Raw genomic sequence first — 27105 nt, 5'->3', positions numbered from 1 at the left:
AAGGGGAGATCTATCAAACCTTTTAAAGAGGGAAAGAGGAGGAGTTGTCCAATAATCAATCAGATTCATTTTGTAGAATGTACTAGACATATGATAGCTTGAATCTGATTGGTTACCATGAGTAAGACCTCCACTTTTTCTCTTTGCTACAGTATTTAATGGATAAAACTCTTTATCAGTCGCTGTGAACCCTTTTATGAGTTCTACAGATTATGAGCAAGTTTGACATGGGTTCTGTAGTATTTAATAATAAATGTTATTTACCAAATAGCCATATAGTGTTTCCATGCACCTCAACCTTAGCCAAAGCACATGAGATTTTTACCAAGAAATGTAAAGATATGAAGAAGGGAATGCACCTGAAAGGTATTGGAAGGCAGCAGTGGCATCACTAGTAATGGTGACACCCAATGTGGGGGATGTAATGTCTGTGCGCCAATATAAAAAAGGGCTGTGGCCCAGTGGATAGGTTGCATGCCAAAATGAGCAAGAGGGCAGGGCTTTCTGATCCAAACCACCATTTTGACACTCCAGGAGTCCTGGAGATGCTGGATGCCCCTGGAGACCAGTGTGTGTGCAGTGGTGGCTGCTACACAGTGACAGTCAACCATAGGCAGATGAACTTGAGGGTATTTCCTGCATTGTATGTCAACCCACTCTACTCTTTTATTCAGCAAAATAACCTCAAACTCATCGGTCTAATTTAGTATAATCCAGCTCAGGATTTCCATAGATGAAACCTGTTGATGATTTGGGGAGTGTACTGCGTATTTTTATTTTATTCTGGACCTTTAAACAGTGCCAGTCTTGTGCCAGTCTTGTGACATTAGGGCTACCTGCAGGGTCAATTTTCTTTCTTTCCCAGTATTATTATATTGAAAAATTGTATCCACTTGTGACAGTGGATTTCTCTGAGATTTATATACTTCTACCTCCAAGCTGAATATATGTTTTACCATCACTAAGATCTGCGGCTTCACTGGGATGTTTGTTGTTTTCTTCTCTCTTTGGATCCAGATGTGGACTCTTTGCTCTGTTTTGAAAGCACCCAAAGGTCAAACTGCTCAGACGCTGGCCCTCCACTTGCTTAGGTGTGGAACAGACTGGAGATTTCTTACTTCTTACCTCTGAGATATATTCAAGTATTAGTGATATGCATATAAATAATTTATAATGTGATTATCTTATACAAAAAAATTCAAGATAATAAGGAAGGTAACATGCTTAAATGAAGCTTCCAATACAGTGTAATTCATTTTTACCAATGAAGATTTTTGTGGTTGGGAAGAGCTAATATTTATTTAATAACTCTTTCCTTCAACAACACTTACAAAAAGAGCTTGTAACATCTAGTAACTACCCGGTAATACATGGCCGCAAAGTGGCGGCAAACAGCAGAACATCACATTCATATGCGCTTGTTGAATATCTCATTCCAAATCCATGGGAATCTAAATGATAACCTCAGCTGTTGCAACAGCCTCCACTCTTAAAGGATGAATTTTCCAATAGATGTAAAGTTGCATCTAATAATACCATATAATAACAAAAGTATTACTGATGTCGGACATTGATGTTGGGTGATAAGGCCTGACTTACAGTGATTGTTCCAATACATCCCAATAGTACTTAATGGGGTTGAGGGATAATATATTTGTGGGCCAATCTAGTCGTTCCGCACCAAGCTCAACCAGACACATTTCTACATACTAAATCATTTTTGATATGCCCTGCTTTGTGCAAGGGGGGATTGTTCACCTTAAATTGTTCCAACAAAGATGGAAGCGCAAAATTCCGTAGAAAGTATTTAATGCATAATAATTTTCCTTAACTGAAAAAGGGAGGCCCCATCCAAATGATGAAATTCAGACCCGAACCTTTATTCCTCCGCCACCAAACATGGCAGAGTTGACAATATACATTTAGGCAGCCATCATTAATGAAAAGCATGATTAGTCAATTCAGAGAACACGTACACATTGCTTTACAGTCCAATGGCTGTATACTTAGCACCACTTCAGTATATGTTTGGCATTAAGACTGGTAATCTGAGGTTTGTGGATGGCTGCTTGGCCATGGAAATCCAATCCAAGAATCTCCTGTGCCAAGTTTGCTTCCAGAGACAATCTCGAACTTGTGTTTGAGTAGTCATTGTTATCTTTGGGAAAACTTATGTTGTCTACCAATCTGTGGCTAGGATGATGTTGCTCTTACCCATTTTGGAGACTGTCAAGCATTATATTTATGCACCTGCCAGCAATGTGTGAGTCTGAAATGGACAAAGGGTGTCCCTATAATCTGGCAATGTAATTTACCTATATACTGTACCAATCATTGGAACAACATTGTTCAAATTACTTTTCAAAAGTTTTTCTTTAATTTAAGCAATGCAAGTCCAGTGGACAACCTGAAAAGATTCAAGTGGGAACGGTACTTGTGTATTATCACTGCGCCCACTAAGCTATTTGCTTAGTGGGCTATTCTGCGTAGGGAAATCGCATCGCATGGGCCATTGTAAGTGTCGCGCGATGCGATGTGATCCGATTTTCCTGCGAAATGTATTCAGTGCTCTTTTATTTATAATGTATAGGGTGTACAATGCCACTAGGTATACAATAATGACATACAATGAGGTTTTAGGCCCCCCCCCCCCCACTATCCACGGCACCCCGAAGAGTGGCGAGCGGTGGCAGAACGCGTCCTACGACCTTTTCATACCCCTACTATCCACGTTGGTGTGGAGTCGACTTCATATAGTGTGGCGAGCGTAGCGAGCCACCGAACCCGAAGCATGGCGAGTGGACGCGGAATACATGTAAAGTAATCCACAGCCCCTCGCGGGGCTTGCCACGCTTCGGGCTCGGTTTCTCACTGCGCTCGCCACACTATATACAATCAACTCCACGCCGACGTGGATAGTAGGGGTATGAAAAAGGTTGGAGGACGCGTTCCGCCGGCCCTCGAGGGGCTTGCTGCGCTCGCCACGCTTCGGGGTGGCATGGATAGTGGGGGGGTGCCTAAAGCCTCATTGTATGTCATACAATGATATAATTGAATATATGATGTAATGGCATCGTACACCCTATATATGCGGGAGGGGCGATGCGATCCCCCGGGGCTAAGAGAGCAGTGAATAAATTACATAGGAAAATCCGATCGCATCGCATGGCCGTTACAATGGCCCATGCTATGCGATTTTCCTACGGTGCCGTACGTAAGAAACTTGGGCGCCGTGATAATACACAAGTACCGTGGGAACTACTCATAATTAAGCAGTGGATCTAATGGCCAATAAATAAATATTTTAAACTTCAGTACAGAATTTTGTATGCCAACGTTTAGGCAATATGATGGGTCCTCAGTGTGCAGAGTTTATTTATACCGCTTTCACACTGCCAAAATGTTTTAAAAACCGGTATTTAAAATGGGTCTGAGCCTTCACATTGCAGTAGATTACCGTTTTAAATACCGTTTAAGTACCATTCACATCAGTCAACCTGTTTAATCCCCTGAACACTTTTCAAGGCAGAATGCAGGGGACAGCCTATATCACAGGTCTGTAATCTCTTGTTTTTACTAAATACCGTTTAAGAGCCATTCTCACTGCATAAAAAACGGCTCTGAAACGTGTAGGGCTTTTTAAACGTTTTGAAATACCGGTTATCTTTAACCGGTAAATCAACTCTGGCACTTTCCCACTGAAGCCTTAAATGTTTTGAAGGGGGGAAAAAATGGCAATATACCATTTAACAAGTGAAGGGAAAGGGGTATTAGTGAGCAGTGGTTTGCAAAATTAAAAGTTTCCAGTTATGTTTAAGAATAAAATGCAAAAGACTAATGCATTTAATAGCAAAACACTCCAAGGTTTTCTATTACATGTTGGGCTTGCAATAGTGACTGGCAAACTGAATTGCAGTGCCATGCAATAGCTTATGGTAGCGGTTCCCAAAAGCAGTCCCCAAGGCACCCTAATGGTCCAAGTTTTATGTATATCCATGCTTGGCCACCAGTTATTTAATTAGTACCTTGTTCAATTTGATTTAACTATCTGTGCTGGGCCATGGATTTCTTTACTACCTGGAAATTTAGAGTGCTTTGAGGACCCAATTTGGAAACCCCTTCCCTATGGTATACACCATATACCATAGGGATATGGTTTATCCTACATTATAATAGTAATGCAAAACATACCTCCTAGCTATGCAAGAACTATCTTCGAGGAAGATGAAAACAAAATAAACAGATTGAAGAAAATAAAAAGAATAAAAGAAAAAAGGTACAGAATAAAGACAAAGAAAAAGAAGGAAGCCGAAGAAAAAAAATAGTAATAAAAAAAAGAAAAGAAAATAAAAGCATTGCTAAAAATAAGAAAGCATTAAAAAGGTGATGAAACGCAAAGAAAAAGAAAGCAATAAAAGAAGAGAGAAGAAGAGAGAAGCCAAAGAACTAGGAATTAGAAAAAGAAAGATGAAGTAAAACAAGAAGAAAAAAACAAGAAGACCATGTAAAAAAAAAAAAGTGAAAAGAATTCAGAAGAATGATAAGACGTGGCCTCAACCAGAGCTAAGGGCATTCCTAAATCCCATGAATCCACAGTGGTAGTAACAAGAGTCTAAGGCAAGCTAGAAAACAATAACATGATAGCAATTTCTGTAGCGGGTTCTACTTTCCCTGAGCTTTCGTATAATCTAAATATTAAACTGATGAATTTACAAATGTAAAAGTGATTTCCTCTTTTCCTATAAAAGGTGTCAAATACCTCACAGCATTCAGAGTGTACATTTAAACCAAACTAGTGTTCTTCCCAAACCAACCCCCAATCAGTGTATGCCAACTCCATTTCCAGTGAGTGGCCCTATTCCTGGCACACAAACCCATCTTAGCCTCCAAAAAAGCATAACTGCTCGGCAAACATCTGGGCTTTTTGGAGGTATGACTTGTGATTTGGCATTCAGTACAGTTGCCATTGCTTTAAGGGAAACAAAAACCACAATGCCCTTTTAATGTGATTACTTAGAGGACGTTTACTGTGTAAAAGAATAAAACGGTTTCCCAAAACCACAACTTTAACTCTAATATATTCTGTTCTATAAACTTCTGAATGCTTTTTACTTACACCGTGACCCATAATTTTGCTAACACAAGGAATGATTGCAAGTACAATATTCACATTCAATGCACTTAGAACAGTGCAGTCTTATATTAAAGGACAATGTGTTTTACTTGGCAATTTCCAAACGTAATAGTCTAGAAACTATAACAAAAGAAAAATAAAAAGTTGTATAAGATAACAGGTAGCCACCATCATTACCTGTGACCTGTGACCTGGAGCGCAGGGAAATTATTTCTTCGCTGTAGTTTTTGTTAATAAACCGGAGATTTTGGTTTTCAATTTCCAGCTAAATAAAAATGAGATATTTCACTTAAAATGAAAGAACAACAACAGAGATCTACTTTTGGTTCAGTTTTTTTTTAAATGTCTATCTACTGCTATGGAAAGGAGTAGGGAACATTTTAATTATGAGCCTAATTTTCACATGTACTGTATGTTACATTTCATTTACAAATGACACCTTATACCAGATAACAGTCATAGAAAATAATCCATCTTTCATAATATAACATATATATTGAGCATTCCAAAACAATTAGGCGTCTCCTACTGTTGGTTCCCTTTGTGAGAGCGTGTAACAAAAAAGGAAATTTCATACATAACTTTTTATCCTGGTTATCACATTTTAAATACACGGTGACACGGGATTTTTTTAATGCAAGTATTAAAACATGAATTAAAACTGGAATTCATGAGGACAGGATGAAAAACCCATCAATGTTTTGCTGAAAATGCAGGCAAAGTATAACATTCACTAAACTGCTATTGTTAATGATCCAATTTTTCTTCCAAAATCAAGGCCTGATGGCGAGGCTGGGTTTGAAACATACTTGCCTACCCTCCTGGAACTGACAGTAGGCTCACGGAAACTGGCTGGTGTTCTCCGCCACCCAGAAAAATGATGATACGATTCACTCTGAATCATGTCATCTTAACAACTGTACAATATCTGTAATCTGCTCTTCCCTGGACGGGGCAGTCAGAATGTGTGGGGGTAGAGTATGATAAATGTTTCATATAACATACACCGCTCGTTAAGCCTGCTCATTGATTGTACAAGTTTCCGGATGTGTAGTGCAAAGGTAGAGCAGACACAATATGACTGGTTGTGAAATGTAATCTTTGACTAATTTCTCATAAAATGTCAAGGCACAGAACTGTATATAACTGTACATAACCACACTGCAGAACAAAGTAGTCAGAATGTTCACTTACTTCATAAAATTGTTATGGAGCTGGACATAGGCCATTGGAGATCTATGATCTTTGACCATAAGAGTGGTCTGCAACATCAGGAGAGTTTTGACCAACTGCTGGCTAATTTGGGGAGTGAGCACTGTCCTGAACCACTGTGTATGAATGGTTTAAAGAATCATAGTGCTGGAATTAGTCCCTGGAAGATGAGGAGTATTGCGGTTGACCTGTGTCCTCCAGTTTCTACACAATATGTGCACTATCAGCTGACTCTAGAGCAGAATGAGACTTGGGTACCGCAACATGTGGGCGAGTTTTAATGATGGTCACTCAAACTTTGTCTGGGATTTCATCACTGCTGGTCAATTCAGGATCTAATGTCTCGTTCCCAAGACAAAAAGTTGGCCCAGTGGACCCAAGTTAGATTGACTGTCACAGAAGTTCCGATGTGCTAGTGTGGACAAGCAGATGATGGCTGTTTTTTTTGCCCAACACTGGACATCTAGCTATGGTACCACTAATGCAGCAGTCCACCAGTCACCAGGGACTGATACCCAACCAATGGCTGCCACGTGCTCTAAAACATTTCCAGGTGGCAAACAAGAACACACTGTATTGGTGCCCTTCTCCATCATTACTATACACTTGCCCAAATGTCCCATAAAATTGTGGATTCTCTGGCCTATGAACGCCTCCATAACCTTGATCATCCCCCATACAGTCCAGACCTGGACCCCTGCAAGTTCTTTGTGTTAACACAAATTAAGCACAAAATGTGTTGGATTTGTTTTGAGCCACAGGAAGGTGCAGTGGAGACCTTTATCTAGCATTTAAGAATACCTGCTTTGAACTGGTACTACGGCTTCACCACGTGGTTTGAGCACATGCTACTTTGCGTAGACTTCTTTGGCAAATACTTAAAAAAAATGTAGTATTCACTTTGGAAATATAATACTTTTTGTGCATCCTGAACTTTATTGCACACCCCTCGTATGCAGAAATGACACCATAAAATGTTTATCATATGTACCAGTGCCCAGAATTAGGCACAATTAAGCACAGAAAAAAACTGAGGACAGACGCTTTTTAATGACAGCATTTAGAACCATGAAAATTAGAAATGCTATTATCTATAATATGTTACAGTATATCCATATACTGCATACTTTTTTTAACCTATATTTCAACTATTATAGTATTATTTTATTACATACCTCTCTTAACTTTCCTGTCACCCAGTCTTTAATTTTTGCTGCTTTATCTTCTATAATCTTTGCTTCTTGCATCCGTATTTGCTTCTAAAAAGTCAACGTATAAATGTCAGTTTGGTGTGTTCTACAATGCCAAGATACATCTATATTTGCCACAATAACCACAACAGTGCCAAGAGCAGAACGGAGGCTCGGGGCACTGTGCTATGAAGCCTGATGATGCAATGTTCCACCACTGATACAATAACTAATTCCTCACCTGTTCTTCGAGCTCTTGTTCCAAGCACTGGATAATGTCATCTTTCTCCTGCACCAAAACTTCAAGTTCTTGGCTCTTTTTATACCACCTCGTCTCTGATTCACTCGTCTGGACATCAGCCGCTTTGAGCTTTTCTTCCATGATTTGAACCTAATAGTGAGTCGACAATACCAGTCTGTGTTATAATTCTAAAAAGTTATTAAATAACCGTGCATGTTAATATAATATTAGTCATACTGTAAAGGAAAATAATTTATAGTGCACAGAAATGAATGAGTAGCACCGGATATAGTTTATAAGTAAAAATGATATAGGCAAAGAGATCATTGAAAGGAACAACCTCCCTTTTTACCAATGTTATGCACGTTTGACAAAGAGAGTAGATCCTCTTACGCACTTGTGAAATCCCCTTATAATTTTGCCATGGATACACCTGGTGTTGGCAACAAAGAGGAGATGATAGTACAATATAGGTCAGGGAAGCAAAAGTGCATGAGGGAAGTGGGCCCTGCATATTAAGGGGCCCACACATGGGTGATGTGAGGGCTATTCTATTTCTGACTCGATCACTTAGAAATGAAGCACGGAGCTCCCTGGCGATGACGATGAGCGTCATTGTTCTCTCACCAGAGCACACATGGCGAGTGTGCAGCGATGTATGCTGGGCGATCCGTGCTTAAGCACGTCGGTCAGAACAGGCTCTCACGTTGCCCTGTGTGTACGGGGCTTTAGAGCTTGGGGGTGGGGTAGACAGACAGGGGGACACATAGGGCATGTAGGTAATATAGGTACAAAGGGTGAATTTATTAAAGATCAATTTTGTATTGATTGATAAAGATAGAGTGTTTCAGCATCTAAATCACACATTTTCTAACAGACAATTTCTGACATTGGGACTAATTCAGCATAGATCACTAAACTGCTAATGAAGCAGTTGCTGTAATCAACTAGTTGCTGCAAAGAAAGAAAGACAAAAAAGGTCCATGTGAATGCATCGCAAAATGCACAGCAAATACATTGAAAAGTAAGTGGTTTAAAACATGGTTGCGACTTGGGGGAAGGGTTTTTCTGTGGTGAGTTGCAATCTGTGCGAGCATACAGTTTAAGTAACAACGGGGGTTGGCGACAATGTAACGCAGCATTTTCCTGTGACCACACATCACACACAGCCTCCGCGACCCCAAAAACATGGCTTCAGCCTGTAGCTAGGCTTCGCAGCCAGGGATCAGACAGTAATGTGCAAGACATGTGTATAGCAAAGTGCTTACACAATGGTGATGTGCCCCGCAAAATTTTGTGGGCCCATCTTGGAGCGGGACCCGTCGTGCGGTATAGCCTTGCCCTGTGCTGGGCAGCCCCACGCAGCCTAACTCCATGGGTTATAGTTTTGCAAGGAATTGCCCATGAATTAGGCACGTGAACTAGAATGGGTCTAATATGCTGCTAGAACTCTGCTACATTCATTGAAATGTGGGTAAAAATAAGCTCTGTTTTTTCCAAACGCCATTTATAGTTATACCCATTTTGCCCCCTGCTTTGCGACAGAGCCTTTGGGCACAATGTAGTAAAGCAAAATTGTAGCTACAGTAAAAGACCTCTTTAGGTCTTTGCATGAATTTCCCAGAGATACTAAGGCTAAGCGCCTGATTCAGACCCTTACGCAGGGGTTGACAATTAGCAGTCCTGACTATCGTCAAATGACTGCAAGTTGATTGACAGTTTGGGGGGGGGGGCGTTTGTAGGTGGCACCTGGGCATTTTCTGGGAGTGTGTATAAAAACGCATACTGGCCTGGCCGTGGAGAGAGAGGGTCGCTGACATCAGCAGCAGCCTCGATCTCCCCATCGTCATCGCAGCTCCAAGTAAGGGCTATTTCACACGCTCCGGCTCCTGCCGGGCGGCAAAACCCTTCACGACCAAGAAGCCGTGCTGCACTCAGAAGTTTTCAATGGTGGGGAAGGCCACAGCCCAGCAGCCGTCCCTTCCAGTGGTGGGATCCGGCTGCAACCGGGCGGTCGGCCTGTGGCCGTCCCATGTGAATGGACACAATTGTGGGGTTTCGCCACCCGACTGGAGCCGGAGCGTGTGAAATACCCCTAAGTCTACACTTACTCGGCACTGCAACCAGTGGAAATACCATTCAATGGTGAATGATTGTGAATGTTTTTTCTCCTGTGTGCATTTATGCAGACCTATTCACAGCCGTGAACAGATGTGCACAGGGGCAAGGGGGGGACGGACGGGGGACTCTGGCTCTGAAGAATCCAAATCCAGATCAATCAGGCTCTAAGCCTAGCTTTATTGCAGAGAGTTGGTGTTACCCTATATAAGTCTAATGACTTCTTTGCGCTCTGAGAGGGGTCCAAACAGATCCCCTGCAGCCACCGCAGCAAAGTGAAACAGAAAGAAACTTGGCAAAACCATGCTGTACTGCAGGTGGGGCTGATGTAACATGTGCAGAGACATTTACATAGCGTGTGATTTCTCTCCTTAAATCTCTCTGCATGTACAAACATGAATCAGGCCATACCTGTTTACCCTTGTGATAATCATATGTCCCTCCCCCCCCCCCCTTCCCATAGACAAGTCTCCCGAATGGTAGGCACACGCACCCCACCTGCACATAACCCCCATTATCAGAAGGGACGGATGACGTAATTTGTCGACCTGGCTGCCTGAAGAGTCACCAAGTATGAATCAGGCTCTACAGATACAATCATTTAGCAGTTTGAAAATGGAACTGATTTATGTGTGTTGGAAAATGTAAGTCAATATCAGCAGTGTTAATAATAAATGCATTGGTACTTATGTATTATCTGGGCGCCCGATTTTTTGATTGTATGCCTTAACTTAAGGCATACAATCAGCTGCGATGGACCCGATTTTTTCGGAAAAATTGGGTCGATCGCAACGCATGCAACCAAATCACATGCGATGCGATGCGATGAACGTGATTTTTACATTGGATTCAATGTTAAATGGTCCCTGAGACCCGATTTTACATTGGGTCCAATGTTAAATGCCCCCCAGACCCCATTTTTTATTGTATACCCACCCTGTTCATACCCCCACTATCCAAGTGGGCATGGAGTTGATTTTATATAGTGTGGCGAGCCCGAAGCGTGGTGAGCACAGCGAGCCCCGCAAGGGGACGCAGATTACTTAACATGTATTCCGCGTCCCCTCGCCTCGGGCTCGGTGGCTCGCCACACTATATGGAATCAACTCCATGCCCACTTGGATAGTGGGGGTATGAACAGGGTGGGTATACAATAAAAATGGGGTCTGGGGGGCATTTAACATTGGACCCAATGTAAAACCGGGTCTCAGGGACCATTTAACATTGAATCCAATGTAAAAATCGAGTCGATCGCATCGCATGCGATTTGGTTGCATGTGATGTGATCGACCCGATTTTTCCGACCCGATCAAAACATTGGGCGCCCAGATAATACATAAGTACCAATGCATCTATATTGTTGGTTATTATAGCCCCCGCCCATCCCCCAATTGAAGTCTGCATAAAATATGTTATACTGTATACTATGGCCTCAGATTTATTGGTGAACAGTAGCTTGACAGTAAATTCCAGTGCTCTGCTTGGACCTTTGCCAGGACATCATTAAAGCTTCATATTTATTTTGTGGAATCTCATAGTAGTAAAACTAAATATATCCTTTTAAAGTCAAAATGAGGGACTATTGCATCTGTTTTGTGTGTGTGTGTGTGTATGTGTGTGCCCTGCAATATTCCTAAAACATGCATTTAATTGTTTATCTGCTGAGAGGAGAAGTTTACAGAGCTTAGCTAGCTATATGACAAATGTAACAGCGGAAAGGAAGTAATTGTCCGAAGCTGTCAGCAATGGCATGAGAAAGGACAGGCCTGTGCTACTGTACATGGCCGGCTTTGTGAAGAGGAGTAACATAAACATCGCCCAATTCAGCTGTTTATATGTCATTAACTTTGTCCAATTACGTCATAGTTCCAAATATTGTAAAATACATTTCTGAGGACAGCTTGCTGGTGACCAGCTGTGTCTAAGTATCCCTTCACTAACATTGGTAATGTGAGTACTAATAAGGCCCAGAGAAAAAGATTAAGGGACAGATGTATCAAGCTTTAAAGAGTGATAAGATGGAGACTGATAAACAATCAGGGCAGGTGCAAGGCATCTAGGCGCCCTAGGCAAACCTACAGGAAGCCACCCCTGTTTCCACGGCCACCACGCCCGCCGATCATAATCCATGGGCTGGGCGGGCTCCCGGGGTGGGTTGGTTGCGGCCGATACCCCCACCAAAGATGTCTACAAGCGAGGAAAGGGGAAGGTGGGGGCGTATGGCACACTCACCTACTGAAACAGCTGGAGTCTTGGCAGCTGCTTCAGCTTTCTCCTGCTCTCCTCGGTGGGAGCTCTGCTGCTGCTGTTGCTCCTCATGCGACGGGTGGCACTGATTGCGGCTCAGTACCGCCCTCCAGTGGCCGGCGCCCTAGGCAAATGCCTAAGGCTGCCTAGTGGTGGTGCCGGCCCTGTAAACAATCAGCTGTTAACTTATTTTTGAAAACCATCCTGTAACATGGCAGTTGGGAGCTGATTGGCTGGCTGCTTACCACTCTTCATTTTATTACTTTTTGAAGCTTGATACATCTGGCCATACATGAGAATTGTGGTTACTGTGTACACAATGACAGGACTAATACAAATGAATGGCCATTAGCACAGAATCCTCCGTCCTCTACACACACTTATGGTATGCCCCCAGTGTGACAAAAAAAGTGGTTGTGATGCACAGCCACATTTCTGTATGGCACGGCCATTCCCCCTGATGACTCTGACAACTGGCACCCTGCACCTGTCCCAATATCAGGGCAGTTGCCAGGCATGTCCCTGAATGGAGGGTTCAGCAATGTATTTATGACTAGCGAGTCTATGGGCCGATTCATACCTGATTGCACGGCTGTGAATGTGCAGCGCTTAGCGTTCAGTTAAGCCCTCCATTGAAATCCCGCCTTGCAAATGAATGTGCTCGGTGTGCGAATGGATGTGTATGGGTAAGCGTACACATGCCAGGATTCGTGTGGTGTTCGGACGGCACGTGGGCGATGTTCACCTGCTCGCTCGGCTGCACAAAGATACGCTGCCTAGCAAACGGGTCTGAATCAGGCCCCATGTGCACTGCAGGTGGGGCAGATGTAACATGCAGAGAGAGTTAGATTTGGGTGGGGTGTGTTCAAACTGAACTATAAATTCAGTGTAAAATAAAGCAGGCAGTATTCACTCTGCACAGAAACAAAATAACTCACCCCAATCTAACTCTCTGCACATGATACAACTGCTTCACCTGCAGTGCAACATAGTATTGTCGATTAGCTAACTACGATCAGTTCTGAATTACCCCCTAAGCCCGAAAAAGATAACGTAGAGAGAGATAAAGCACCAACCAATCAGTTCCTGTCATTTTTCAAACACAGCTTGTAACCTGGCAGGTGGTTGGTCGGAACTTTATCTCTCTCCACTTTATCACCCCTCCATGCTTTGATAAATCTTTCCCTTTATCTCCGTTCACGTTATCTCTATTCAAGGCTTAGTACATAGGTTCCCTAAATGCCTTAACTATGTCACTAACTTCAGAGGGGTGTGGTATGGCTGGCTGATGGTCGGGATCCCGGAATCACAGCCATCCGTACTCCGACGGGGGGGGGGGGGGGGGGGGTAAGCGCAATAAAAAGCCCCTTGCGCATTGCACTTGCAGCACTGGGCTTGCCACGCTGCGGGCTCAGTGGCTCGCTGTGCTCACCACAGGTTCTATTTTCCCTCTATGGGGGGTCCTGGACCCCTGTTGGTTGGGATCCTGACAGTTGGGTATTCGAATAGTTGGGATTTCAACGTCAGTATACTGACCGTCGGGATCCTGATGGGAGTGGTGACAGACCGCTGTGGGAGCGGGATGCAGCATTTTCTATGAGAGGCTCAGAAAATGCAGGGTCTCAGGGTTACTCCTGGAGAGGGCTGCGGTGGCTGCAAGATGTCACACATGCTGCGACCCTTAACATGGCCAGTATGCATTTGGCTTCGCGGCTAGACTGCACAGCCAGGGGGCGGCCATTAATGCGTGAGTGCTTTGCTATGCAGCGAAGTGCTCGCACTTTAGTGTTGTGCCCGCAAAATTTTGCAAGGACATAGCGGGGAGGGACCCAGCAAGCGAGGCAGGCCTTCCCTATGCTGGGCGATTCCCGTGCAGACTACCGCTGCCGGTTGTACAAAATGGCTGTTTTTACTGTGTGTTTTTTTATTGTTGTTGTCACTGATGTCACTCCTATTAGTCACTGGGGAATTGATACACTGCATTATCAAGCGTAATACTGCCACCCTAACGCTAAGTCCAGCATTTCTTATAAAATGGGAGGGGCCTTGTTACTAAATGCGATCTGTGTTACTGAGCAGTGGGAGAGAGAAATGTTTATGCAAATCACATCATTATGCCCACTCGCACTTGTTCCTCGCAGAGGGGGCCCCAAAAAAACAGTATGTAAGAGACGAGCACAGTTTGGACACATTCTCTCATTTCAGTCATGTGAAATAATCTGCTGAATTAGTCGCAGAGAACACTTTGTGATTTTATATACCCCCAAACTGCTTCTTTTCATTAAGCGTGAAGTCACCTTGTTCTATAAAAGAAACATTACAGCCATCAATGTGCAAAATGTTCAACAGGGGCCACGAGCCCTGACTTCATTAATCAGGGAAGTAAGGCATCTGCCTCCCATGTGGACTTTGCTTTAAGGACTTCTCATTCATAACATTCTGGGGTGAAAATAAGGTGAGAGGACTTATCCAGTAACGCAAAACACATATGAAAACTGTATGCGCCGTGAGAACGGTGGGGAAAATGCCATGAGGTCATGCAGCCTCTGTCACATCACAACTTCTGTGTAACTAATGCAGCCTACACATGGGGCAATTTCAGGGCATTTTTTCAAGCAATCTGACTAGATCGCTTAGAAAATGCCCCAACGAGGCTCTATATGTAGGGGCCATAGTGACAACGATGTGTGGCCCGCGTGTCTATATCGCCTGGCCATTTATATCCAGCATGCTGGATAAATCTAGTTAATTGACGGAACGGCTGTGAAAAAATTCTGATACTCGAGGGTGCTGTGATTCAAAAAAGTTTGGGAACCGCTTTCTAGCCGTTGAGCCTCTGCACTCCCACAATCCCAGCTATGTTGTGTACACAGGGCAGCACTTAGCCCTCCTTTTTCTTCCTTGTGTGGGCAGTTTCCTCCATCGCCACACAGAATCTATGGCTCACTACTGCCATCTATCCTGATATTGCCACAATATTTAGTGCTATAGACCATGTTCTCTGTGTTATAACCAGGTGCAATGTTATCTGAGTACATCAACAAAATAGAAACATAGAATTTGACGTCAGATAAGAACCATTTGGCCCATCTAGTCTGCCCCTTTTTTTTATCCTTCAGGTAAGCTCAACCCTTTTTAATCCTTATTTCTTTGTAAGGATATTCATATGCCTATCCCAAGCATGTTTAAATTGTTCTACTGTCTTAGCCTCTACCACCTCTGATGGGAGGCTATTCCACTTATCCACTACCCTTTCTGTGAAGTAATTCTTTCTAACATTTCCCCTGAACCTACCTCCCTCCAGTTTCAGTGCATGTCCTTGTGTTCTATTACTTCTTTTCCTTTGAAGAAAATTTCCCTCCTGTACTATGTTAAAACCCTTGATATATTGGAAGATTTCTATCATGTCCCCCCTTTCCCTTCTCTGCTCCAAACTATACATGACCAAAACGTCACTAACCACAAGAACATGTTAACCTTAATTCCATTAACTAGAAACATCAAATGAACTATATGAAGCTGACGATAATTTTTTATAAGGGTGGATTCTGCAAGCTGGTGACATTCCACTACGTATTATTTCGGTTGACACCATGTTGGATGGCACTTTGCAGAAGAATTGAGTCATACACCTAAATACAGTATGTTACCATGACAAAGAAAATAAACAGAAATCTTAATGTAAAATAAAATAAGTGCAATGAAAAAGCGTGAATACAATAACTTGTCACTCAGAGCTGATTGCTGCTGTGTGAATTCCCACAATATGGAATGACTGCAGTATGCATACACAGCGTAAACAGCGGCAACATTCAGTGCTTATGTTATTTGCAACCCAGCTGCAGTTTGACTGAGAGGAAGTCGCCGTTTGTCCGTTGTTCAAGTGTCAGAAAAAAATGCAGGCGCGCCCGAGCATTTATAGGGAGGGCGCTTGACTTCTGCTCCAGCCTCCCTCAGGCTGTTTCTATCGCAGACTTGTTAAGGGGTAAACGGTCACTAGGTCGACAAGAAGAAGGTCGACATGCATTGGGTCAAGCACTGAAGGTCGACATGGGATTAGGTCAACAGGGTCATTAGGTCGACACAAGCATTAGGATGACATGAGGAAGGTTGACAGTTCAAAGGTCGACATGGGGTTTTTCCCTTTTTTTTGAGCTGACATGTGCCGAGAGGCGGTATTTCATGCTCTACCATCCACTAGGGTTTCCTATGGGTTTCTTTTATCATATAGATTGTAAGCTCCAGTGGGGCAGGGACTGATGTGAATGTTCAAATGCTCTTTATGTAAAGCGCTGCGGAATATATGTGCGCTATATAAATAACTATGGGAGACATTCTTCACAGGAAGAGGAGCAACAGAACACGAGGACATGCACTGAAACTAGAGGGAGGAAGATTCAGGGGAAATGTGAGGAAGAATTTTTTCACAGAAAGAGTAGAAGATAAGTGGAATAGCCTCCCATCAGAGGTGGTAGACGCAAATACAGTAGAACAATTTAAACATGCTTGGGATAAGCATATTGATATCCTTACAAAAAAATAAGGATCAAATATGGTTTGAGGTAACATGTTTAAAAAAAGGGGCAGACTAGATGGGCCAAGTGGTTCTTATCTGCCGTCAAATTCTATGTTTCTATGTTTCTAACTGGCAATACATACATTTGCAACTGAGGAGGATCCAAACCAGTTCCATCCCAGTGCATCCTGCTGCGTGAGTGTCACACTGTGCATGCACAGAAGGACTCCCAGGTCATGAACTCCTGGAAGTCCTGTAATCACAAAGGACAGTTCTTATTGGGGGCTGTTCTTTCTGATTGCAATAGCACTTCTAGGTGTTATTAGGTGGTGGGGTGTATTATTGCAGCACAGTTGCGAAGTGCAATACATCCCAACCTCTGTGTGAAAGAGGCAGGGGAATGGGGAAGAGAGATAGAAAGGATTACAGAGAATGGAGGTATATACACCACGGACCTTATTCTGGTGGACTTGCAAGGCTGCAAATTTCGCAGCCTGCGATTGAACAACACCCAGGGGAGCGAGTGGACCAGAATAGGGTCCAATATGTATTCATTAAGTTGGCAATCATAATGTCAACAGTCAAAAGGTCAACACCATACTGTCAATTGTCATGTCACCATGGTTAAAATGTCAAGGCAGTCAGAATGTTGAAACTGTCAAAATATCGCTATGTTTCAAATGCTGACACCATCATTTGTTGACAACATAAAACTTAGGGCTAAGCTACGGTTAACATTTAAAACAAGTACCTGCTGACATTATAGTGCCTAGATCCTGTATGAATATTGTCAGATGGAGTCCAGAGACAGACAACAACTGAGGAGCGGCGCTAACAATGCTGATCCTCACTCTATTCTATTAAATACACAGGTACTTGTTTCCTAGCACGGCGCCCAGATTTTCTACGTACGCTAACGTAGTGAAATCGCATTGCATCACATGCGCTTTTTGCATGACATGCGATGTGATTTTCCATATTTTCACATGTATGATATGGCTGGTGTGAATGTGTAACGCGTCCTCCAACCTTTTCATACCCCCACTATCCATGTCAGCGCGGACTTGATTTGATATAGTGTGGCGAGCGTAGCGAGCCTCCGAGCCCGAAGCGTGGCGAGCGCAGCACGCCCCGGGATGGGACGTGCATTACTTTACATGTATTCCGCGTCCCCTCGCAGGGCACGCTGCGCTCGCCACCAGGGCCGGCGCCACCACTAGGCAGCTCTAGACATTTGCCTAGGGCGCTGGCACCTGGAGGGCGGCAGTTCGCCCCTCACCCCCAGCGAACTGTGTAAAAAAATTGCTGCCCCGGCGTCCCTGCAGTGCTGGGGCGGTCAGGGGTGTCCGTGCCGTAGGGGTACCTGCGGCGCCGTCATGTGTATAAAGCTAGCTGCGGCCGGCGGGGTCCCTGTAGTGAATAGCAAATAACTAGCACTATGCGCGCGGCGGCACGGGAAGCGCTAGTTATTTGCTATTCACTACAGGGACCCCGCCGGCCGCAGCCAGCTTTATACACATGACGGCGCCGCAGGTACCCCTACGGCACGGACACCCCTGACCGCCCCCCAGCACTGCAGGGACGCCGGGGCAGCAATTTTTTTACACAGGTACCACCCTCCCTCCCTCCCCCCGGCACCGGGGCGCCCCCACCCCGACTCGCCTGGGGCGCTCCTGCTCGCCACGCTTCGGGCTTGGTGGCTCGCTGCTCTTACCACACTATATAAAATCGACTCCACGCCGACGCCGATAGTGGGGGTAAGAAAAGGTCGGAGGACGCGTTCCGCCACCCCTCGCGGGGCTCGCTACACTCGCCACGCTTTGGGGTGGTGTGGATACTGGGGGTGACGCAATGGCATAGTAAGCACCCATCACATCACATGGGTGTTTATACAATGAAATATCACATCACATCGCATTTGGTGCCATGCGATCCTATGCGATATTTCATTGTATAAGCACTCCTGTGCACTTAATATGGACATCACATTGCATCGTACAGCACTATACATAGTACGCAATGCGATTTTCCTACGCAGAATAGCCCACTAAGCTACTGTATTTGCTTAGTGGGCGCCGTGCTAGGAAACAAGTACCAATACACAATATACACAATTTTTAGCTTCATAATAACAAGTGTAGAGCGCCCACATTCCAGCTAGTAAGAATTACCTGCTCGTAGGATTTCTCCGCTCGCCGGTTTGCATCAATAACTTGTCTCTCCAACTGCTGCATCTGCACAAGAAGAGATGAGTGTTGATTATTTAATGGCCACTTATACAAACATGCTTTGAAGTTCTGGTAATGGATTGTGACATTATCAATAGTCTTTTAATTGAGATGAAAGCCTCTTACTGATACATGCCATGCATGAAAGATTATGAAGGACTGCAATTTGCAATTCCTGTACATGCCAGGAATGTAAGCCAGCTGACCTGAATGTCGGAGCAAAGTGTTTCACCAAATGTCCAAAGTAACTAAACAGATGCTTCACAAGGAGCTGATACAAGAGAGGAAACAGCCCCAGTTACTGTATGTGTAAACCCAGGGTAGCACCAGCAATAACACAGATGTCATTTTCAACCTGACTCAACCGAGACAAGGCAGCCATACTGTACAGCCAGTGCATGCTGGCACACTGAATGAGCTTAACCTCTACAACTCAGACTTGTAAGCTCTAGAAAAATGTATTTTAAACTCTCTCCTGTAACGAGTAACATTAAACAACCCACGCTGTTGTAGTGAATTGTAAGGTCCCGTAGTCACAGTGTAGACAGCCATTTATCAGACTGATCCTGCACCATACTTGCCTACTTTTGAAAACTAGTTTCAGGGAGATTATAATTGGTAATAGATTTTTGCAAAGCGCCACATTGAGTGGGTGTGTCATACTCCACCCAAAGGGCGTGTCTAGTTCCATATATGGAGAGACTGTGAAAACAGATTGTGAATGTGGCACCTAGTAGTGTGGGTGTGCACTGCTACATCTGTGAGGAATCTTTTAAAATGACTTATATCCAGGGCTATTTTTGTGCAGGCTCCAGCAGGAACTGTGGCCCTTATTCTAGTTCACTCTTTCTGACAAAATATTTCTTAGATGGACAAAACCATGTGCACTGCAGGTGAAGCAGGTGTTACTTGTGCAGAGATAATTAGATTTGGGTGGGGTTTTACACCTGCCTCACCTGCAGTGCTCATGGTTTTGTCCATTTAAGAAATATTTTGTCAGAAAGAGTGAACTAGAATAAGGGCCACAGTTCCTGCTGGAGCCTGCACAAAAATAGCCCTGCTTATATCCAAATGTAGATGAGCCCCAAAGCAGTTAGTAAGAGTTACTGTACTTAGTAAAGTGCTGGGAAATTGCGCTGATGATTCAATGTAAATGTACCTGTCTCTCATTCCTTTTTCCCCAAAAAATGTAACAGTGCAATGTGGGCTGGGTGACATGAGGGAGATTGCTAGACTAATGAGGGAGAGAGGGAGATTGCTGTTATTAAAGGGAGTCTCCTGCAGAATGCAGGAGGGTAGGCAGCCATATCCTGCACTCATAAGGTTACGGCCTATCAGATTATCATTATTATTAATGTATATCTCCGGTCATGCAGTGCTGTGCTGCGAATATTTGTCAGTCCCTGCCCCATTGGCGTTTAATTCCCTAACACAGGTGGTCAAATGTAATAGGGTGTGAGAATCAGGAAGTGAGAGATTTGGGGAGTTTTCTATGCGATACATTCTGGATCTTGGGCTCATTGGGTGACACAATCTGTAGATGTAGTTGCCCAATAGAAGCCTATGGGCTTCTTTTAGCATATAGATTGTAAGCTCCAGTGGGGCCGGGACTGATGTGAATGTTCAAATACTCTCTCTGTAACTCGGGTGAGTCCACCAAACGCCAACCACCCGCCCCCCCTTCGCACGTCAAGTTTACATAAACATCCATTCACAGCTCGCGAGCGGGGAAGAATTCATTCCATGGTGTCGCCGGCCATCAAATGATTTCTACAGCTCTCGCAGATGTGAGACACCTCTCTGATGTCTCACAGTTACACCCTGCGCGGTAAGTGGGCCTGACCCCAGCACCATTGGCCCATATCCATGGGAATGCCCAGCGTTTTAATGGGAACCCCAATGAAACGCTGGGCATTCACATGGGTGAATGACTGTTCAGGCCATGGGGAGTGGTGAACCCCCAATGAAGGGGTCCCCCCTCCAAAATTAACCCTGATTTAAATGTAAAAAATAGAAGACACTATTGTGTTGTGAAATGCGCATATGCAAACCCTGACCACCGGGGCTGGGGCAGAATTCAGATTGCTGCGTGCGATCTCGAATTGCCCCTATGTGTGTAATTCCACCAACTGGTCTACCCAGCGATGTAAGGTGCACACACACACGCACACACACACACACACACACACACTTGTTTTCATGGTGGAGACAAAGAAATCAAAACTTCTGTGTTTTTAAATAAACAGTATAATAAAGCAGCACTAGTGTAGGTGTATGGGCACCTTAAGACAAGGACCCATGGAACCAGTGGGGTAGGTTGTCTTAAGGTGCCCATACACGGTGCGATGATCGCACCTGTTATGGGCTGGATCGTATCGCAACACATGTGTTTAGCTCTCCATTTTCGTGCGATGCAAGGTCAGTACATCGCATTGCACAGTGCTATCTCACTGTGTATGGGCACCTTCAGTCCAAACTGCCATTCCAAATTGACTCACTGAAAGTAGGGTGGGTGTGGCTCCCATATTTGAATTTTGAATTGTGCTGCAGCCTTTTGGTCTGAAAAGTAAGTCAATACTTACTTTTCAGATGGCTGCTGATCACCAAATTGGGGTCGGGCACTGATGTCATGTGATGCCAGGGCAAAGTCCAGCATTTTTATGGGGATGCTCAACAAGTGTGATACTCTCTGAAAGAGGTTCGCACAGGGGGTTTGCACATGTGCACCATCGAAAATGGGGCCGAATTCGGACCCGACCGAATGGGTCTGAATCGGCCCCATAGTACATTTAGCAGATAAGTGTATATATTTAATGTAATGACATACCTCCCAACTTGAGGAGGAGGGATGCTGGTGTGCGCCACCATCGCACCCATACGTTTGGGGATGTGGCCTAGAGTGAAGGGGTCCTATACTTGCTCCTGTGAGGCCACGCCCCCAGTTTTGCCGCTGTGGGCACAGCATCTACTGTATTCATGTGTGACAGGGTGGGACTCCCAACTGCCCCCCCCCCTCTACCGCGGGACACTACCGGCCCCTGGTCGGGACGTTGGAACTTCCCCAAAAAATGGGACGTTCCCATGGAAAGCGGGACAGTTGGGAGGTATGCAATGATGTCAATGCTCAGTGCTGAGGGGAATAACATCATTCTCAGTCACATATATGGTGCCGAATGTAAGAGGTACTCAGTAAACAGAGGGGGATAATGCTGAAAGAAGTCTCTTGTAGCAGAGCAATCACCATGAAACAGGTTTGCCGGGCCTGTCAGCCACGGGGATTTACTCCCTGTCAGATAACATTCTCTGTTTAATTTAGAATTGAGCACAAATCAAAGGGTTTTGTACTGGCACATTACTCTGGAATTTTGCTTGTGAGAATGTGTAATAATAAGTCCTTCCTCTCAGACAGTGACGGTTCCCATATCAGTTACTAAGGCCCTGCTATTTAGTGACAACATTAGCAACATCAGAGTAGGGGAGTCCTATTTCCCATTGGTTATGTCTGTGGTTAAATAATAGCAGTGCCTAGAGATGTGGTGGCACTGGCAAGGCCATGTGTGTGGGCTTTGGCATAGAAATGTGGCCTGATTTGTACACATCTTTAAATGGATGATATTAGGAGATATGGGGCACAACTGCAATATACCCCTTTCTGCCATGGAGCACAGGACGAGCGGCGGAAGCAGGTCCAAAGCTTAATAGAGAAAATTCAGTCCCTAAATTTTTGAAGGAAACAAGGCTCCTGGACCCTGGCCACTTTCCCATAATAGACACTCAAGAAACGCTTCACAACTTGGGCCAGATGCACTAAGGTTTGATAAAATGGAGAGTGATAAACCACCAGCCAATCAGCTTCAGTCTGACATGTCATAGGCTGTGTTTGAAAAAAGTCAGGTAGGAGCTGGTTGGTTGGTTGTTTATCACTCTCCTTTTTATAAATTTTGAAGCTTAGTGCATCTGGCTCCTTATGTCTTATGGTGCCCAAACACTAGAAACATCTGTGATCTTAAGATTTATCTAAAGATTTCCCTTGAACTCCCTTTCAGCCCTTGACAACAGATTTTGTGCAAAGAGTACATTGTATCCCTTCTGTGGTATGCCCGGAATTCTTCACCCACTCATTTGTCTGGAAGCCCGAACACCCAAACACTTGGGCTCCCAAACATGCCGGAGCGCCCCAATAATTGAGTGCCTGTGTGCCTGAACAGCTGAGCATCCAAATGTGCTGAACACCCGAGCGCCCGAATACCCGAGCATTTCAATGTGCCTGAACGCAATTGAACACCCAGATAACGGAGCACCCGAACTCGCCCGAGCACGCGATCACGGGAAAACACGCTGAGCATCTGAGCTCTTATCTGCCGGCTGTAGCTGTCGATATGACAGCTAAAGTTGATGTTACCCCACCAGCGCAGCAAGGACAGCTCTCTCCCTGGGTGCGGAGGTGAGCACTGGAGGGGGAGTTTTCACAACCACAATCCAGGAAAAAAATAAAAATGTTAATACATCTCATCAATGTAGTTTCCTGCTTCGCCTTACTACAGAAGGGGGGGCAAGCAGACAGGGCAAACAAATGTATGGTGGCAAATATGGCTTGGGATGACCCAGTCCCAGTCCTGTGATTTCCCTTTATGCTGGTGTGTGCAGTTTAAATTAGGGATGGTCATCGACCATCGATGATTCAAAATCATCGATGATTCATGGCCGATGTTGAATACTTTTGCCATCGATGGGGGAGAACCAGATGTTTTCCCCCCATCGATGGAACAGCAAAACTATGCCACCCCCACGTGAACCCGAAGCCTGGCGAGCGCTGCGAGCCTGCGAGGGGTGGCGGTACGCGTCCTCCGATCTTTTCATACCCCCACTATCCACGTCGCCGTGGAGTTGATTTTATATAGTGTGGCGAGCGCAGTGAGCCTCCGAGCCCAAAGTGCGGCGAGCGCAGCGAGCCCCGCGAGAGAACGCGTAATACCTGTGAAGTAATGCGCGTCCCCTCGTGGGGCTTGCCACGCTTCGGGCTCGGTGGCTCGCTGCGCTCGCCACACTATATAGAATCAACTCCACGCCGACGTGGATAGTGGGGTTATGAAAAGGTCGTAGGACGCGTAGCGCTGCGCTCGCCACGCTTCGGGTTCACGTTCATAGTGGGGGTGGTGTAGGGGTGCATTTAACATTGTAAGCCCCCATTAGGGTGCTTATGCAATTTAACATCGCATCGCATTGTATGGCATTGTATGCCATATACAATGGTATACAATTTTTAATTGTATACCATCGGGTGCCAATCGCGTCGCATCGCATGCCTTATGGTCTGCGATGCGATGGGCGCCGTGATAGTACACAAGTACTGTATTATCTGGCTGCCCAGTTGGTACATCTCCAGGAATACAGTATGTTGTTGACACTGACCTAGGGGATGCACATTGGGGGAGGTTACTTCATCAGGCTGGAAGCCCGCTTATTCCGCTGCTCCAGTTCCTGCCTACTACATCGTTTCTAGGGGTGCGGATTAGCTCACAGATATTAGATCAACAGCAAAAGGTTGACACTGACAAAAGGTCTACACAAGCAAAAGGAATACTTAATTTGATATTTAATTCTCAATTTGTCACAACATGTAAAACACGGATTAGCTGTTTTTCCAAATGTAGCAACTAGATAGAGTCTAAAAAATTTCTGAAGCAGTAGAAATTGTATAAAGTAATAGATTAGAGAAGCAAATTTTTTAGAAAAATCACAAAGGTGTGCCATATTGTGCCATACATGGTGCAGTAAAACCAAGATGTACGTGGACACATCTGTACCTGCTGTGTCACAGTGACAGTGTTTGAAAAATGTAAAACATGAGTTGATTGGCTGGCTGTTTATCACTCTCCATTTTATCACTTCCGAAGCTTAGTGCATCTGGCCCATGGTGAGTTAGTAATTTTGTTCCTAGACGCACATCGACATGGTACAGTATGCCAACCTGGGTGTACAGCTTGGTCTAGGCCAGAACACTGGCTTAAAAATATACACCCAGTCTATTACTGCAGATCAGAGCTGGCAGGGTGTGCCAGGCCTTTCTTATTCTGTTCCAAGGAAATTGTGAGGGGATCGGTGTTGCCTGGAAACAGAATATACAAGCACTGTAAAAAGTGGGAAAATATCACAACATATTCGGATATGAGTAATCCAGTGGTGGCTCCAGCCAGTGCCACCTAAGGGGGGGGGGGGGGGGGGGGAATATGTATGTGCACTAAACCTTGAGCCAAATGTATTAAGCCTTAACAAGTAATAAAGTGGAGGGTGATAAAAAGTGATAAAGTACCAGCCAATCCCCTCATAATTGTCATTGTTCAAACACTTGGGGTAGACGTATGAAGCAGTGATACAGTGATAAGGTAGGAGAAAGGAAGCCAGAGGAGAAGTGTCCCATGGCAACCAATCAGCACTGAAGTAACACCAGTAATTTGCATTCTATACAATTATACAGAGCAGCTTATTGGTTGCCATGGGCAACTTCTCCACTGGCTCACTTCTTCCTTATCAATTCTTCATACATTTGCCCCCCCCCCCCCCACAGTGTTTTTTTGGGGGGGATAAATCCGATATGCCCTATTCAATCCCACTGCTGATTTTTCATCTGGGCCTATAAAAATGCAAAACAATTCCACATTTTACAGAACTGATCTTCTAGTCATACCAAGGATACTAAGGGCCTAATTCAGACCTGCTCGCTAGGGTTCGCTCGGTAACGGGGAGTGGTCGGGTAAATTCAATGGTGTTATGGCTGTGTACACCGTGGTTTCTGGGTATTCAGCAGTTTTTTGTTACTGGAGAGAGTCTTCAGAGTAGGGATGGACATCGGAAACCCACCATCATACGATGGCTGGGCTCCCGCCATAACATTTTTCAATGCCATAGTAAATGAGCATTCAAAATCAAAATTCATTTTTATTTGCGTACTGTATGCCCCCAAAAAAACAGTTTGGACATATGCAGATCCTCTGCGTCGGAACCGGCCACGGATGGGACTGTGGGGAACCAAATCAAATCATCAGAACACCATTGAATATATACCATTCGATGGTTGCAATCATCGAATGGTAAAAACACTACAATAAAAAAAAAATGAATGGTTTTAATTGAATCCATCCACACTTCAGAGGCGCTCACAACATGACCAGATTTGGAACAATGTTACGATGTATCAGCAATTGTGACATGCTCTATTTAGCTTCTGCCCATATTTATTGTAATCGCAAGAATAACCACATGTGAAATAGGCCCAATGTCCTGTGTGTGTATGTGTATATATATGTGGTCATCGGTGGGCCACAGTGTATTGTATCTTATAATATGGAAATGTCCTTATTCGCAAACAACCAGTTATATGTATATTATAGACTGACCTTCTAAATGTTTGTCCAAATAACTTACAGGATCTGTTTGTTTGGGCATCGGCCCAAATGACTCAACTGCTTCATGTGTGGCCACCTTAAGTACTCTCCCATTAGTATATTAATCATTTCAAGTGAGGAGTGAACATGTCTCAAAAGATTCCTGATAGTGCAAAACATTTTATGCAGCTGGATCCAAATCGTTTTCATGTATGTTTGAAAACTCTATTTGTTTCAACTTAAAAGTTAGTCAGTTACTTTTCTAGGAACCTTGACAAATGGTTGAATAGTATCAGGAGGAATGGGGGGTTCCAGCCTATGATGATAAGAACTTACTAAAACCAAGAGGCTATTTCTAACACATCCTGACAAGTACAACTCCGGCAAGTAGATTCCTGATCGTCCGATGGCTCACTGTCTTTCCTTTGTGCTGTTAGTAACTTGATAATAACCTACCGTATATACTCGAGTATATATGGTACATACTTTTACAACAAGCCCTTGATGGATAGGATGAATACCAGGATAGAAAGCCTGCCATTGTTATCACACACACACACACACACAAACACACACACAAGCTACACACATCCATAAAACGATTTGTTACTGTTTAGGTCACTGATCGCTGATTATTTTCACAGGAGGCTCTGAAACGTCAACATTGACTTTGCCCGTCATAAGCCCATATTTTATTTTGGTATGTAAATAGGACTAGATTGATTACTTAAATAAAGGATAAAAATAACTGGCTCAATAGGAAGGCGTTTCTAAGAGCAGAGGAATTAAACAGTGATGACAATGTATTATATGTTCTCCATACAGAGGCAGAAC

The 27105-nt window shown here is 44.2% G+C and overlaps 1 protein-coding gene across 2 annotated transcripts in view; it reads right to left on the bottom strand.

Moving 5' to 3' along the window:
- Positions 1 to 27105, bottom strand: part of PLEKHH2 (pleckstrin homology, MyTH4 and FERM domain containing H2) — a 129425-nt gene that overhangs the window by 59185 nt on the left and 43135 nt on the right. For both annotated transcript variants that reach the window (XM_083175705.1, XM_083175706.1), the window contains exons 3-7: positions 18830 to 18892; positions 7778 to 7927; positions 7522 to 7605; positions 5312 to 5399; positions 957 to 1127 (exon numbers count right to left, since the gene is read on the bottom strand). In XM_083175705.1, the coding sequence (XP_083031831.1) occupies positions 957 to 1127; positions 5312 to 5399; positions 7522 to 7605; positions 7778 to 7927; positions 18830 to 18892 (556 nt within the window). The remainder of the gene's footprint in view (positions 1 to 956; positions 1128 to 5311; positions 5400 to 7521; positions 7606 to 7777; positions 7928 to 18829; positions 18893 to 27105) is intronic.

The sequence above is a fragment of the Crinia signifera genome, chromosome 3 (assembly GCF_055691185.1).
Source record: "Crinia signifera chromosome 3, ASM5569118v1, whole genome shotgun sequence".
NCBI classification, from domain to species: Eukaryota; Metazoa; Chordata; class Amphibia; order Anura; family Myobatrachidae; genus Crinia; species Crinia signifera.
The sequence above is the reverse complement of the archived record's forward strand: the minus strand, read 5'-3'. Positions and strand labels throughout refer to the sequence as shown.